This window comes from Pholcus phalangioides, unplaced genomic scaffold (genome assembly GCF_987345545.1).
Source record: "Pholcus phalangioides strain wild (caught in Gottingen) unplaced genomic scaffold, Ppha-v1.0 ptg000002l_1, whole genome shotgun sequence".
Taxonomy (NCBI): domain Eukaryota; kingdom Metazoa; phylum Arthropoda; class Arachnida; order Araneae; family Pholcidae; genus Pholcus; species Pholcus phalangioides.
This window is the reverse complement of record NW_028301595.1, coordinates 9,638,618-9,655,896: the sequence shown is the minus strand read 5'-3', so window position 1 is coordinate 9,655,896 and position 17,279 is coordinate 9,638,618. Positions and strand designations below refer to the sequence as shown.

At 36.7% G+C, this 17,279-nt stretch overlaps 1 protein-coding gene across 4 annotated transcripts in view; it reads left to right on the top strand.

The window, feature by feature from the left end:
* Positions 1-14,354, top strand: part of LOC149089354 (potassium voltage-gated channel subfamily KQT member 1-like) — a 98,706-nt gene extending 84,352 nt beyond the window's left edge. For all 4 annotated transcript variants that reach the window (XM_089238246.1, XM_089238255.1, XM_089238266.1 and 1 more), the window contains 7 exons: positions 3,439-3,601; positions 6,879-6,947; positions 7,051-7,159; positions 9,483-9,558; positions 11,721-11,815; positions 12,884-12,980; positions 14,063-14,354. In XM_089238246.1, the coding sequence (XP_089094372.1) occupies positions 3,439-3,601; positions 6,879-6,947; positions 7,051-7,159; positions 9,483-9,558; positions 11,721-11,815; positions 12,884-12,980; positions 14,063-14,188 (735 nt within the window). In that variant the 3' untranslated portion in view covers positions 14,189-14,354. The remainder of the gene's footprint in view (positions 1-3,438; positions 3,602-6,878; positions 6,948-7,050; positions 7,160-9,482; positions 9,559-11,720; positions 11,816-12,883; positions 12,981-14,062) is intronic.
* The last annotated feature ends 2,925 nt before the right edge of the window (positions 14,355-17,279 follow it).

The window sequence follows — 17,279 nt, the reverse complement described above, 5'->3', positions numbered from 1 at the left end:
GTTGTAATTGATTTGATAATAGTATGGGTTCAGATAAAAATCCATTCCTTCCTATTATACCTACCAAACATCATTGAGTAGAATGCAGGAAATTGCGATTCTCAATACGGAATATCCCTAAATTTCGCCAAAAATTGCAATTTATTGCTTTAAATGCAGTATGCTAACTACTGCTAAAATTGCTGAAGTGTATGGAAGTAAAGGGCCGCTAAACAAATCGCAGTAAACAAAAAATGGTATTTCCCAAAAGAAATATTCAAATGACCATATTTCATTGAGACAAATAAAATTCAACAAACTAGGATTTTAAACAGTCCGTAAAATATACGGGACACCACCAATTGTCATCAAAAATATTGTCAGAAGTAGGCACAATCACCAATCGTAATTGAAATTCCAAAAGAAAAAAATTACGGACAAAACGTTAAACCTGACAAGTATTTAAGATAAAACATTTATAATTTTTGCTATCATAATATAATTTATATAACAAAAACGCTGTGTTACGACAAAATTCAAATAAGTATCGTTGAAAAAACGGGACGAATGTGTATAAAAAAAAAAATCCTAACTAAAATTGCAGGAATTTTTACGTAATACGGGGGGGGGCACAAGTAGTCCATCAAATTTTCTGGTATTTTACTGGTCCTTGTTTTCAGAAAAGTTGAGAAACTCTGGAATAGAGGCTTCAATAATAAGCGAAACATCAAAAAGTAGCCATTCTAGTAAAATCTTGCAACAATCGATACGCTCGTCTAAATTATTCGTCAATCATTGTAACATAGGAAGTTCGATCATATTATAACATGCCGTGCATCTATTGTGGCACGTCGCTAGTTTTGCAAAATATATAAGACTGACATTGCTAATTGAGTGTCCATCGTAACCCCCAAAAAAAAAGCTGTAAATTGAAAATGCAATGCTTTCCAAAATGTATAGCGTTTCCGTGATTTTTCCACCCTAACTACAGAAAACTAAATATTCTGATTTATTACGCTATTGCAATGAAGGATGAATACATTTCAACGCTTTTTTTTTTTTCAAATTTCGGTCGCGTACGCAACCGTGCGTATTTTTTTTTTTATTTTTCACGCTTTCTTGGCTGATCAATTAATTCCATTTCCTTCATAGGCCAGTTGCGCCTAATGCGATTTTCGAGGTCGGATGTCCTCAATACACAATATTATTATTATCTTAGGGGAAAAAAATTGAAATTTTTCGGAGGAAATTTTATGGATTCACCTGGATCGAGTAAAATTTCATAATATTTTTGTGATCCGGAAGCCTTAATAACATCCATTAAATCATTTTTCCTTGGACGTAAATTATAATGCTCTCAAATTGTCCTTCATACTTCAGTACGTTCACGTGAAAAAAATAAATTGGGAAAGTGTCTAAATGTGTGCAATAAGGGCGGAGACAATCGTTTTTGTAATTGAAATTTTTTCATGCAAGCTGTTGATGAATTTGTTTTTGTTGTGGCCCAAATGTTCGAAATGATTTTTATTTCTGCTTTTTTGCCAAAAAAAAAGTTTTCAGCTACAAAATCGAGTATTGGTAATGCTTATCAAACATGTTAATTTTATCTTGAAAAAAGAAAATCATATACAAAAGTTATGTGCAATTTGGTTGAGAATCGGAACAGCGATCAAAAATGCGTTGATGCGAGCGAGTGCCAAATTTCTTTCATTAGCGTCCTCTGCTGGTGACTTTAAAATACTAATTTCTGGTTCAATGCATATTTTGTCGATATGCATCTCTTTTAAAGCATTGTGGCTCGTGATCGTAAGCTAATTTTAAAATTATAAATTTGATGTGCGCAATTTTCATCGGCACGAAAACTTCATTCGTACATCTTCCTCCAATGCATTCGTTTTGCGATAATTCATAAAATTTGTAATTAAAATGAAATCTATTTTTTTTGAAATGGATTCTATATCCACCGAACTGAAGACTAACAAAAATGCTGTATTTTAGGCAGTGTAAGTAGAACTGCGCGAATACGAGCCGGTCTCCCCGTTAAAAAGTCTCGCCGTAGAGAACAACAGCCCTACAATGGAGCAATTATTCATTCATTGCACTTCACTCACTATGATTTGAGAAAACCCTCATAGTTTAAAAAATTCATTGCGGATGGCAGCACTGCGCATAACAAGCATTACAGAAAACAACCGGAAAACGGAAGTTTCGCTATACGTGCAGACACATTCCAACGTGTACCAATTCGTTAGAAGTTCAGCAGAGGAATATGGACGATGTTGCATGTCTGGTTTAGTAGTATAAGTAGAACTTCGGGGGAAATAACTAAAAAAGACTTCTCACAAACCACGTTGAGGGCACTTTGTATTTTTATCAACTTACGCATATTATAATTCGGAAAAAGAGCATGAACGGCGTTTTTCACTCCGGTCCAAGTAAGGATAATCTGCCTAATAATAATGTAGATAAATTGTTTAAGTAGCAGGTTAAGAAGTCAGAGCAAATTACTTGGTTTTTTAAAATGGGGAGAAGTAAATCGCCTAATTCTTTCCAGCAAACGATTTATCGTGAGGTCAATCGGCCTACACTCATGTAAAAATGCAGTGTCGTATTTACGGGGGGGGGGGGGGATTAGCCGAAGGTGGTAAGTTCAGTGGGGCAGCAAATTTGTGGAATGAGTGGCCTAGTAGAATGGGGAAGGGTAGAAAAATTTGTATAAAACCCTAAATAAATCCGCCTCTGCTGAGAGACCAAAAGAGTGACCTACAGAGTCAGGGACCAGGTCAGTGATTGACCTATAGCGTGTAAAAGCATGTGAATGACCAAAAGAGTGATCTAGAGCTATAAAAAACAAACCATTTCAGTGAGTGACCAAAAGTGACCTAGAGAGCGTGTGCAAGAATGCGAATAACTAAGAGTGACTGAGACACGGAAGTGCGTGGAGGAGGGTAAACCAAGCAGTTTATATAGCACAGAATGGGTGTTCGAGGAAAGAGTAGTCAAGAAAATTCGACTAGAATGGGAGAAGGATAGCAAAACTATAAATGCGCCACTGAATGCACAATCCTCCTACGCATGTCTAGGGATGCTTGAAGGGTGAAAGATTGAGAACCGCTGTTGAACAGTCCTAATTCATTATATCATCTGTGCGACTCTTGCTTTTGTGCATGCTTGATGAGAAGAGTGGGTGTGGTCTTAAAAAGTACGACTATTATTTTATTAGATCGTACAGGTCACCTAACAACTTAGATCCGAAGGTTATAGTCCCGTCTGAATAAGGTTTTTCGAGTTTAAAATTAACTTTCTCAGAAATAAATTGATCAGATTTTTTTGGTATTGTGATTCATGAAAACTGATCAAAATTACTCGGAATAAATTAATTAAATTGTGATAATATAGAAAATGTTTCTCTGAAAACTGTTGGAATCGATTTTTTGATGCCAAAATCTTTGTTTTCAGATCAGATCTTTAGGTCCTCTAAGGCTTCGGCGACCGAAAAGTTCGAAATGGACAGATACCGGAAAGAATCAGGCTTACACCGAAACCAATGGACGTCCTAAAAGTCCTCAGGATCGCTTCAGTTGCGAAGAGATCGCAGTTGAGCTTGGAGTTCCACGTCAAGGTATATATACGTCAAAATATACAGGGCTGTCGATATTAAACTTTCACCAGTTTAGATTACAGAGGACGTTCTAGTCCAAATGACAACAAATTTCGTCTGCAGAATAATTCAAATGACCATGAATCAGTTGATGAACGTAAGACCTACGAGGGTCTGCATGTCCATCTTAGGGATTACACTGTTAGCATGATCTTTACCGGATGACGAGCTTATTAGAGGTACTTACGGTGATTAGCTCAATATTCATCAAATAAAACAAATGTCAAAATTGCGGATTGATGACTCCACCGCTCCGCAAATCAGTCTGCGTATGTTCAATGTACCTAAGAAGTCAACAGCTATGTTTTCGAGAAACAGAAATGAAGACACACGCACACTCTTGGCAATATCATTTACAAATTTTCAACAGATGGTGACCCCTGTATCTGCAAAGAACAATTGCTTTCCAACCACAACAGGCGCATTTAATATGTAGAGGTATTTTGGGAGGGTGGGTATTTATGTACAGCCCTGGGTTTCCGAGTAAATATATCTGAGGGGAAAAAAAATAAACACACACTGATAAACAGATTTATGTTTCAGTGCAATTTTTTTCTGGAGTGGAAAAAAAATCCAGAACCCCGAAAATGAGGGCAAAAGGGAGAAATTTTAGAAACGTATGAACAACTCGAAATGAATTCATGGATGAGGACGTCCGATAACCCTATTCCGAACACACCAAAGTCTGCAACAATCCCTGGAATAACCCGAAGAATTCTGGCTTTCAGGTGTAACGGTTATGGGTAGTTCTCGGTAAACAGGCGATTGGAAGCGCATTGTAGGAAAACCAAGAAACGCATCCTGAACACTTGTAGAATGTGTCGAGCAGTGGCTCCACCTACAAAATTTCCGTGCCATGCTTTTAATTCAATAAATGGTGAACGCATCATCGGAATTGGTTACTGTTAGAAGGTGGTGACATTTAGCCTAAAGAATGTTTTCTATTGGTTCATGAAGTTCAGTTTCGACAACACTATGTAATATTTATTTTATTATTTATATTTATTACTTACTAGCTACAATACCCGGCGCTGCCCGGGTTTTCTTTAATGAGGCTTTTTGGATCATGCGATATCTCCCTCTTTCTTTGAGGGACATGCAAACCGTGTCTAAGTTAACCAATATGGCGACGTCCTGCGCGACTCATGAAAGAAACAAATCTAAATTTAAAGAAACGTAGAAATGAATAGTCCCCCCCCCCTTTTTTAATGGGTGTTAGGTATTTCGATTCCCTTCCCCTGAACTTCAAGTTATCTATTTCTGCCTGTTTCAGCTTCCAAAAATGCTTAATTAAAGCTGTGGAATTTTTTCGATGCACTTTACGGGGCCCATAACTAATTTTAAAAACATCCTAAACTATATGAATTTATGCAAATAAATATCAAAAGACAATACGGAGAACTTAATTTTCATGCTTGAGAAGATATAAAGAAAAAGTTGAAATCAATGTTATTGCATGGATATCAAACTCAAAAGTAGATCCGGCAAATTATTCATATTTTTAATTTTCTGGGCTTCGTAGCTCCAAGTGAATTCCATATTTCAAAAATCGAGAATTGTGATGTGGCAGGAACCCCCTTCCCCCCCCCCACTAAATTTCCGTATTTATGCAGTTAAATCGGGCAATTTTAATAGTGATTTCTATGAGGATCACCCTTTTCCTGACCCTCAAAGCGATGATGGTGATGATTATGACGTCTATTCAAAAAGCCTCATTACTGAGAGTATTGAAAATGTGGCAAACCATTATAAAGGCATAAACTATTATACATAACTGACAGCATTAAAGAAGTGACAAACCATTGTAAAGACATAAACACGTCTGAAACGCATTGCTAGGGAACCACGGTAACCAAAGTAAACGTTCCGAAAGTGATTGTTGAGGCCCAAAAACCATTGTTGCCGGACAGTTTTTTGCCCATTTGGGGCATTTGCCCTGGTCTAACGAAATTTTAAAGTATCCTATCGTTCAAGTCGGGTCCCATTTGGTATATATGCAAAATTTGGCGACGATCGATCTAAAATTGTAGATTTGTATAGAGAACATACACACACACACACACACAGAAAATCAATTTTATATATATAGAAGATTTCAAATACTGAAAAAAGTCAGTCTGAAGAAAGATCATTTATCTCTGTCCACAAGATGGATCCACTATACTACCACTAATAAGATGATCTAGTGTTACGTTTCGCAAAACTCACAGAAATGAGTACACGTGTTAGCTCTTGGCAACGTCAATTAGATATTTTCACAACAGATGGAGCCTCTGTGCCAAAAATAATTGTTTTCAAACCAAAACAAAGACATCTAATATGTGAGCAATGCTTTATGTGGGGGGAGGGAAGAACTTTTGAAGTGCACAACCCGGGGTTTCCTCAAACAGTGTATATGAGTATGGGGAGGAAAACGAGGAAATTTCAAAAACCTATAAGGACTCTTCAAATGACATCAAAAATAAGGATGTTTGGTTAACCCGGCTAATAATTAAAATCTATAATTAAAGAAATTTACTGAAATCATGAAAGTGACGCATCATTCAGTAAATCTGTCTTTATGCGTCACAGGAGACTTCCTTTCAGACAATGCGGACAAAACAAAAACCTTCCGTGGGACAAATCCATAATGCGGTATTTATATTCACACAGTGGCGTCTTAACGGATTCCAAGGCTCCGAGTCAAAGTACACCATTATTGTAGAATTTCATTTATTCCGAAATTATTTATTCACTGAATGTGCAGTTCTGGAGAATTTTTCATTAAAAATTAATTTTCAATTCTGATTTTTTTCATTAAATATGAATTTCTGTCGATGAGAATTTTATTTTCCATCAATTCTGAGAAACTGCATCTTTACAAAATATGAATTTCCAACAATTCGGAGAAAATTTTTTTCCATTCTGGAAATAGTTTCGATTATGAATTAATTCTCATGAAGAGCGAAATTTTTCTTACCAATTCTGAAATTATTTCAATACGTTTATGAAATTATTTCTCATTCTGGCATTTTATAAAGTAATTTTCAAATAACTCCTTTTTCACCAGTTCTGGAATGACTTGTTTTCATAAAGGTTTTTTTCGACACTTCTATAAATTCTGCAAACCATGAAAGCGTTTTCGTCGGCGGGCCACTCCAAAATATTTCGAGGACAATATGCGGCCCGTGGGCCATGCATTGAAGACCCCGTTATACGATCTTTTCATGTTGAATTTTTTTTCATGTTTTTAATTCAGGTCTGCACCAGTCAAAAAGTGTTCCTGACATGATGATCGTCATGCAAGAGGATACTTTTTTCAGCAAAGGTTCAAATTTGTTTCTTGAAATTATATTTCATTATTGAACTCATAAAGAACTTTCACGCAATTTACTGTAAATTTTTTTTCTTTCTTGATTTATCCGATCTAGACCAAGAGAAAAGATCAAGCGGAGTTTTCCGGTCTCCGAGTGAAAACGTCAGCGAGTCTATCTCTGAAGAAAATGAATGTGATATGCAGAGTGTCTGTAGGGTTACCATGTGAGTACAAGGATTTAATTTATGGGGCGGGGGGGGGGGGACACAAAGCCCCCTTTCCTTTTACATCATATCGTGATTTTGTACCACTTCGTCAGCGTGCTATAAAATGTGGCATGTGGAAGCTCCTATTTACCAACGAATTTCACAATAAAATTAAATTTTCAAAAATTTTTCGTTAAATTGCAAATACAGGGTGAACAAAAATTCCGTAGAAACTTTGAAAATTCATAAAATTGGGAAAATAACCTAAATAAAAACCGGTTTGCGGCGTTAGCATCGCTAGGTCAAGGGAATTTTTTTGACAGGAAAAAAACTAAACGGCCCATAGGCGGTGCTGACATACAATTCAAAGAAATGACTCGCAAATAACGAACAGAAGGCCTAAGCTGACCATATTTCTTCGAGAGAAATACGGGCCATTGAATATTCAAATGCGAGACATTGCCAATTATCGCCAAAAACGACGCTAAAACCAAACAAAGTCGCAAAATATTGTTGAAATTGCGGAAAATCACAATGGCGGGAAATGATGCATTACTTCAAATTGCAGTGAATTCCACGAAATAAAAACGTTCACCAAGGAAAATGTGGGAGATTAATATTCTCGTATATAGTTGTAATTATCATAAAATAATTTACGAGTTGAATAATGTCAATCTTTCACTTCAATAAAGAATAAAAATTCAAGTAGGCTTCGTGTAAATTACGGGAAAAACCGGGGCACTTTTGCCAAAAAGTCGGGACGGCCAAAAAAACAAAATACCGGGACTGTCCCGGGAAATACGGGACGTATGGTCACCCTAATAATGCCTACAAATAGTTTATTACAATAGTATGTGTTCCACATGACCACCACCACAGTGCTGCTACACTCTGCCGTCGCTGGATTTGCGACTCGCCTGCAATATGTAATCCCCTGTGGTGGTGGTGGTCACGTGGAACGCATACTACTGTAATAAACGATTTTGAGGCATTCTTTTCGTTCGTTATTTGCATCTCTTTTCCTTGACTTGTATATGTTAGCGCCACCTATCGGCTGTTTTTTCTTTTAAAAAAAATTCCCGTGACCTAGCGATGCCAACCCTGCAAACCGTTGTTCCGTTGTTTCATTTCAGTTATTTTTCCGGTATTTATGAATTTTTGAAGTTTCTACGGACTTTTTGGCCACCCTGTAATATATTTAAAAAATTTCGTGTCAATCGATCAATTTTTTATTTTATAATAAACAAATTATTATAAAAATTTATCTGAAAAGAGATCGTGATTTATGGTTCAAACATATGCGAGAAACGCACTTTCAATGTGTGATTTTTAAAAAAAAAAACCCTAAAGCCGAAATATTCTATTTCGCAGAAATTTCGGATTTTTTGGGGCAGTATTTTTTTTTTTTAAATAATCTTACGGATGAGCTCAAAAACTGCAATCTGAGAAATTCGCGTTGAAATTTATTTTTCTTGTATACGTTTACACTATTAGTTCATTATTTCTTTTATTACGAAAGAACAAATTACGCGATTGTCACGAAATTTTTAGTATTTTATTTGCAATTTAATGAAATATTTTTGAAAATTCGACGAAGAGTAGCGAGACCCCTTAAAGCAACAAAGAAACAATGAGATTCATCAAGGGGCCCCGAAATTGCGGTGGAAAGCCTGTTTTTATTCACAAAAAAATTCGTGGGGTCAGTTTGTTTTCTCCAATAGGTGCTCACACTTGGCATAACAATGGCAGCGAAGAAATGGTGTTTCGTATTTCTTCCATACAACTTCTGAAGTAATATTACGTCAGAAACATTGAACGTGTTAACTTTTTGTTTCACGGATTCTTCCCCTGAACTATCAATAAAATAGAGAACCCTTTTACAAAATAAGTCATTTTTAAATTGTCATGTACAATTTTTTTTTTTTTCCTCAAAGCTCGGACCCCCCCTCAAATTTCAGTCGTAATTGAGATTACTAGTACCCCCAAAGCAGAATGTTTTGCATTGTTCTGGAATGATCCCTCGGCTGACTGGAAATTCACATAATAGTATTCTCTACATTTTTCTTAAAATTCTTCCAGATTGTTCTACTCTGATTTCGGCATATTCTGTTTTGAGGCCTCAAACCTTCGGAGCCTCAACAGAAATCTGGCTAATTTTGGGCGTCATATGTATTGGAATCTTTGAAAAATTTTTGATTTATAATAAATTTCGTGTCATTTTGTACGTGTATGCTTATTTCAATGCCATACGTTAATTAGCACATGGAATGTTTTTATATTTTAATGTCCACTGATCATTTTATTGCAATTAATGGACTGTATGCATTTCTCTTTGGCGCAGGCTAACCGAGACTCATAAGAACGCCATTCGTGTCATCAGGAAGATAAAATATTTCGTAGCTAAGAGGAAATTCCAGGTATTACATTTCAACAATTTAAATTTCTCTTGCGATCATACAAGATATATTCTAGATATCTTGTTGCCATCTATATTCTGAAATATAGATGGCGGCACTAAAATATCAAACACAACTCTACATACGCATTCAGACTATTACATACACACACAGTTACACTTCCGGCACAATTCACTAGGTAGTAAATCGCCCACAGATGATGATAGACCTGAGTTGTGTCCGATTTTAAAGAAAGAAAAGATCAGCCAATCAAACATTAGTTCTGTGATATCGTACAGTGCGAAAGTAGATGAGCAATTTCGCGGACCGGTACGAATAAGAGAAATAATTTGAGGATCTTAAATGAATAAATAGGAATTATAGATAGGTGAGAAAAATAAAATCGCGGACCGGCAAAATTTAAGCGGAAGAAATTTCAGACTGAAAACTATGAATGCGGAATAATTTTCGGACCGGCAAAAATTAAATGAAAAATAATTTCAGCATCGTAAAAAAAATTAACAGAATATAAAATAAATAGGAGAAATAATTTGTGCACCGGCGAAGAAAAAGTAAATGTATTGGGGAAAAGATGTACGGATCACAGAAAAAATATGATTGGGAGAAATAATTGGCAGAGCTAATGATGGTTAAGACAGAAAAGAAAAGCCAATGTAGAGGCAGTGAAATATTTATAAAATCTAATATTATATATAGGTTATATGTAGAGCCCGGATTATATGCGCGCGCTAAAAAAAGTTGAAATATGCACTAAAAATTAAGTCTTTATTTGAAACTGCTGAGGTATGACAAAATGTGTGCAAAAAATGGAAACAAATTCATCTAATAATACTAAAGTATGACTAAAAATAAAAAATAAACCCAAAAATGGAAAAAAATATGCATCTAAAAGTTCATAAATATTAAAACCATGCATTTTAAAATTGTAGAAAGAAATATACATAAAATTAAAAATATGCTCTAAAAACATTTCAAAATGCCTCATTGGAAATATTGAAAGACGCTGAAGCTTCCCTAAAAAGAGACAATATGCATAAAATATACGGGGGGGGGGGGGGGGGGAAACCGTGGATTTTTGAAAATGCATAAATTTGGCCTAAAAATATCAAAAAATTACAAAAAAAAGGGAAAATATGCAGAAAAATTGAAAAAAATACACATACCAAATCACTAAAGTATGCCCTAAGAGAAAAGAAAAATATGCTCAAGAAATGAGAACGCGTTCATTTACCAGTGCAACAATATGCGCTTAAAAACGGGCCCTAAACTGAACTCAATGGTGAAATATCTTCTAGATAAAAACAAATCAGATTTCTCTTTAATTTTATCTTTTTATCCTTTAAATTTAATCTTGAAAACATTAGATGCGAATTAATAGAAAAAAATGCTAGGAATATATGCACTTGTTCTAAAATTTCGATGATTTCATACCTTAAGTAGAAAAAGTGCTAAAATATACAATTACTATGCACTTATGCATTTGCATATCATCCGGGGATTGGATTTTAAATGAATTAGTTGAAATGTTTCATGGACCTGCAGGAAATTCTCACGGAGTGGCACTGGTCCTCGTGCCACAAATTAAAGAAAACTGGTTCAGTGAACGGACTGAGAAAACGACTCATTAACCTAGTAGTTGTATAGGCGGCACAGCAACTTCACATTTTTACAGGGCCTTTCGGAGTTAAGCTGAAAATTCTTCTAAACATTTAGAATCTGCTCTTGACCTTTCATTGAAATACTTATCTTACGATTCAGAATTTTTTTTTCAAACCCTTTTAGCATGTTTTAAATTTAAAATTTGCAGTTCGGGAATGAATATAAATTTTTTAATGATAGCAATTAAGTGGAATAATTATCAATCGATATACTTCATTAGTGGGTTTACCATATAGCCAATATTTTACAGTATTTTTAGCCGTCCAGACTTCTTTTTGGATAAACTCCCGTATCTTAAAAGAAGTCTAATTGTAATCCTGACTGAAATCGCTGTATAAAGATTGGGGGTATTGTACACCCACGCCGAGTTGGCATCTGGCTACGTCATGAAACGTCACGAAAATGACCCCCTCCCCCCCCTCACGAGTAACGCATGGTATCACTAAGTTTTAATAATTTAAGTCGTTAATAAGTTTGTTTGTTTTTTTCAATATCGCCAATAGCAAGCACGAAAACCATACGACGTCGGCGACGTGATCGAGCAATACACTCAGGGGCAGCTCAGCATGATGGTTCGAATCAAGGAACTTCAAAGGAGGTACGATAATTTTCATTGTGTAAAAGATTTATGCAAGTACTAGCCAGAGGGTAGTCTTAGCAGCATCACTGACTACCGGGTAAATTAGTTACCTGCTCCCCCCCCCCCCCCACTAGATAGAAGTGCATTTCTACCAATTTGCGTATTTACTCGTGAAAACTGTAACTAGAGAGATATTGCACTCTCACGTGGCCGTTATCACACTTGGATCCCGGGCCGACCGCAAGTGGTCCCATGCGTTGAGACGGCACTGGTAGTAGCCAACCTTTGTGGTGCGTATATGCCCAACTAGTGATCCACCGACCAAATGTGGCCCTCGGAGTCGTCTGATGTTTCCCGTGACCCCAAACCTAATTTCGTAAAAATGAACCGATCGGCACATGATTCATGTAGTTCCATATCATTCAAGTGGCCAGCAGCATGTTCAGGATCAGTTAAGAGCACTGTGTATTTATAGATCACTTGAGTGATTTGCGGCACAGTTCTATAGCAGGGTCAAATGTATCCCGCTGCACATTTTCAGATCACTCAAGTAACCTGTGGCACATGACCAGATCATTCAAGTCATCCTCGGCACATAATTGTAGATCACTTGAGTGACCAGCAGTAGATGTCCAGAGTACTATAGTGGACTGCTTCACATTCCCAGATCACTCGAGTGACCCGCAGCGCAGTTCCGATGCACTGAGGTGACCCGCGACACATTTCCATATCACTCGTGTGGCCCGAGTCACATTTTCAAACCAATGACATGGCCCACACTCTCCAAAATGTTGAACATCCTTGCCCTAACGCGTGCCACTATAAACACTACAAATCCTACTCGTGTTATTATTCTCTAATAGAAAAGATATTTACGTATGTCACGTTTTTTTTATCATTGCGATCAGTTGCCAGGCGTCCTGTATTTACGGGATCGAAGATGGCGGATGAGTTTCAGCCTGGAGTTTGAACGAGCCCTAGCCACGCCATGATTTTTTTTAATACCGTCTTCGTGCTGAATTTTCGTACATACAGAAATGAGTGGATTTTCAATAAATGTTTTAATGTTATGAAATTTCTTGTTAGATTGGACCAGATACTAGGTAAGCCTGGTGCTTACATAGGCGAAAAGACTGGCAAGCCAGTGACTGTAGGAACGCAGCTTGCACACCTCAACAAGCAGGTAAGCTCTTTGTTGGCTAAGATAAATGTCAAAGTACGGTAACCTTATGACTTGTTTTACTGGATATTCCCGTACTTTTGGCTGCCCAACTTTTTCTTTATAAAAATTTCCCGTATTTTCAACGAAGCTTATTCGAATTCGTGATCTTAATTTAAGGGGAAGGGTTGAACAAATCGCAAAAGAAATCTATTGATGCGGTTTGCGCAAAAGTTATTCTCACGAAAGGGAATCTTTGATAGAGGGGGCGGGGGAAATTAGTTCCAATTTCTGTCGATAGTCTGACACTACACGAAAGAAAATCGGACCTATAAAATGCAGGGTGTACAATTCCCACCGTCGCCATAGTGGTGGTCGGCTGAAGTTGGTTTCCTGTGGTTCCCAACTTCGAGATGCGAATGCGAGCCGATCTCCCCATTAAAAAGTCTCGCCACAGAGAGCAACAGGCCTACAACGATAAATTATTCAATCATTACACTTCACTCATAGTTAGAAAAACTGGTGGCAGATGGCAGCACTACACATAACAAGAATTACACAGAAACAAACTTTACGTCAGGTTTAACTACACGTACACACACATTCCCGCATGTATAAGTACCAATTCGTTAGAGGTTCCGCAGAGGAATATGGACGAGGTACATGTGTGGTTTAGTAGTAGTAGGGTGTACAATTAATAGCACCTTTCTGAATTTTCCTGCCACTGGTTAATCACATGAGGTTTCCATTGTGATGTTGACATTGGTGCATCAAGTACTACTATTGGTGAAGTTGCTTTACCGCAGGCACGAATCACAACTGAAGCTTTACGAACGTTTCAGACACAGAAAAGATTAAAAAAAATTCAGGTCGGAAATTCTGTGATTAATTTTCGTGTGTGCCTTTTATCGACAAATTTAAACAATTGTTTTTCCTGCACCACAAACCCCCGTCCCCATTCGTGAGAATAACTTATTTGCAAACAGCATTCAAATATGCCAAATTCCTTCAATGTTTATGTATTGTACGAATTTATGGCGCACCCTGTACTTTGATAGATTTCAGTGATTTTTTTTTTTTTAATTGATTTTTGTCTCAAATTTCAGCTCCAGAGGTTGGACAATAAGCTTGACTACGTCATGTCGGTTCTACCTGCTTTAGTGCCCGATAAGATAAATTCCAGCAGGAACAGATCAATCACCGGAAATCAAGTCATTCCTGAAGGAAATTAATAATGCAACGATCGCCAAAAAAGGAACAGTCGTCGCACAATTTGCATTGATCTGATTTTTAGTTTGTTTTTAAATAAAATTTGTGATAACTGTGCATTGATGTACATACGGATTTTTATTGTAAATATTCAAGTTCGAATTAAATTTCGTGTAGTTTTAAGAAAAAATTACCTGCGTGGTTGTCATTGATTTTTTTAAAATTTCTTTTTTAAAACTTGAACACGATTCGCATTAAATACCACGAAAATTCAGGCACGCCTTTTTACTTCAAAATATGGAAGGTAGATGGCATAGCCCTAATACAGCAAGAAACTAGGCTTATCAGTTTCTTTCTGTTGCCCTCTTCTTGATCTTGAGGATTCCATTATTCGTTTAGCAACAGCCAATGCTGTGCGTTTAGAGGGTTGCCTAGGGCCAAGGCAGCACCACCTGGAGATAGAAGGCCTCCGCAGTCTCGTTGTGACGTCAGTAGATAATCCATTTTCCCTCAGAATATTCAGTTAAAAAAATTCCCCTCAACGTGCCAGTATCATCGTTGTGAGGAAAAGAAATGATCGGGCTTAGAATTGGCGATTTATATGCCCCACATTCAATCACTATGCGGTATGTGAGCCAATCAAGAAGATTCTACGCCAAAATAAGAAACTAAATAGGATGCTGTTTTTCAAAATGTGATAAACTTGATAGGCCTCTGCACTGTTTACCATGAACGTTATTCGGACTATCTCTAGGAGGTGCTGGCCAAAGCCGCAACTTTATACATATTTTGTCAGCCGGGACAAGCACGCATTTTGGCGCCCCCGTGTAATTTAGACGAAACAGTTAAAGGGTGAATTCGGAGTCCGGAAGGGCACCAGATTCGCCTGCTATCCCCCTCCACAGTTGCGGCCATGCCGAGGCAAAGTAATAGTCGAATCCCATTATAACGAACACCGAAAGACGAGAGAAATCGCTTCGCTATAACTATGTTTCAAAGTATTCTAGGTTCTTGCATTTGTTCCTATGTAAACTTATCTGGTGGATTAGAAAAGTTTGTTAAAACGAGCACACTTGCTATAACGGTATTCGTAAAAACTGGATTCGACTACTCTGGGACTCTTTCTAAAATGGCTGGAAAAACACCAATTTTCCAATTTAAGTACTTTTCGAAATCATTGCACACATTAGCGTACTCAAGTGAAAGATTAATCCATCCCGTTATAGAGTGTTTTACAGGCTAAATATGTTCAGTAATATTGATTTTCACTCTGGAATAAGAAATTTTTTTCATGGTGCGACTAAAGAATGTGCAATGCAAAGAACTTCCCATAAAACGTCAGAGACCGATAATGAAGCTTGGATATCTCTGGACCAAAACCCACCATAAGCTTGTGGAAATAAAAATCTATATAGGAATGTAATTTCTCCAAATGACTCATCGCTTCCTTCCACGCTCATCTCGAAAAATTTAAAGGATTGGTGATCTTACCCAAAAGAGCACCTTCGCCAAGGAATTCTCGACTTGGAGCATCTACATATATATACACAGTGTCGTGTCAGACAATCAACCACTCTGCATCCATTGGTTTTACGTTGAAGAAAGTTTTTGTGTCCACAAACACCACCTAGAGATAGGCCTCCGCACGGGTTGCCGTAAACGTCATGCTGACTACTTAGCAAGTTTGCCACATTTTGGAACACAGCATCCTATTTCGTTTTCTTATTCTTCGTAGAATCTTCCTGGTTGGCTCATAAATACCGAGTGGTGATTTGGATATGGAGCATAGAAATCACCAAATTCTGAGCCCGATCATTTCTTTTCCGCACAATGATGATATTGACACGAGCAAGGAATTTTTTTCCCTGAATATTCAGAGGGAAAAAAATGGACTACTTACTGACGTCACACACACAACCAGCGTGCGGAGGACGCGTTTGTCTAGAAGGAGCTGGTCTGACACGACACTGAGTGTGTGTAGATGTGAATCCACCCTAACGGAGAACACACGGAAAAATATCATGGAAAATATGTGAAGATGGAATAAGTTCCATCATTTTATAAATTTAAAATTTTAATTTTCTGTGAAACTTCCAGATACGTAGCTTATATCTTAAAAATTATCTACGGTTTTTAATATTGCCAGTGCGAAAAATTGTCTTTTTGTCATTTTCAACATTTCCAGTTAGCCAATGGTAAATGATCAATCAACTCGCAAGTATCGATCCCTTAAAAACAAATCCAAAGTTTGAAAGGAAGAATCATTTTCATGATTTCCAATCTCGGGCCAAGTACAAGAACAACTAAACTTTACCCAAGACGAAGAAAAAAATTGTTTATTGACTTGAGTGTAATTCACCAAATATAGTGGAACTTGGTTAATTCGAATAATTGGAACTTCTACGAACTCCCCCTCACTGTTTTCTATCCAATTTAATGTTAAAATTTCTTGTTTTATTGGAATTTTATTTGAATTTTTTTGGATAATTCGATGTTGGAGGAAAAAATCATGGTTTTTGTTTTATGAACAAATTAAGTTTCGAAGAATTGTACAAGAAGCTCGACTTTATTTTCCTCGATCATGTTAAAAAAATTTGTAAAAACTAATTTAAAGTTTAAAAATTAGGTTTTTCTCTCTGTACTCTGCACACACAAATGCTTATTTTAACTTTGTTCAACTGGAGTGCTCCGGATTATGTAAGGCCGGTATTACACTGTAAAAAATTTATAAAATTTATTTTTTGAAACTTGAAAAATGCAACCAATAACAACATTGGTTACATTCGAACGAATGCAATCAATAGGCTTATTGGTTTTTTTCAAGTTATGTAATAGATCTTTTGTTAATCTTTTATAGTGTAATGCCGGCCTAAGACCGATATTACACTATAAAAGTTTGATAAAATTCCTTTTATAAATCTCGAAAAATACAACTAATAAGCCTATTTCTTACATTCGTTCGGAAGTAACCGATGCGCTAATTGGTTGTATTTTTCAAGTTTAATAAAATAAATTTCTTATAGCTTTTATAGTGTAATTCAACATTCACATGAGATTTGAATGTTGATTAAGTTGCAATTGGTAGTCATTTTACAGATCAAGGAGATTAAATGG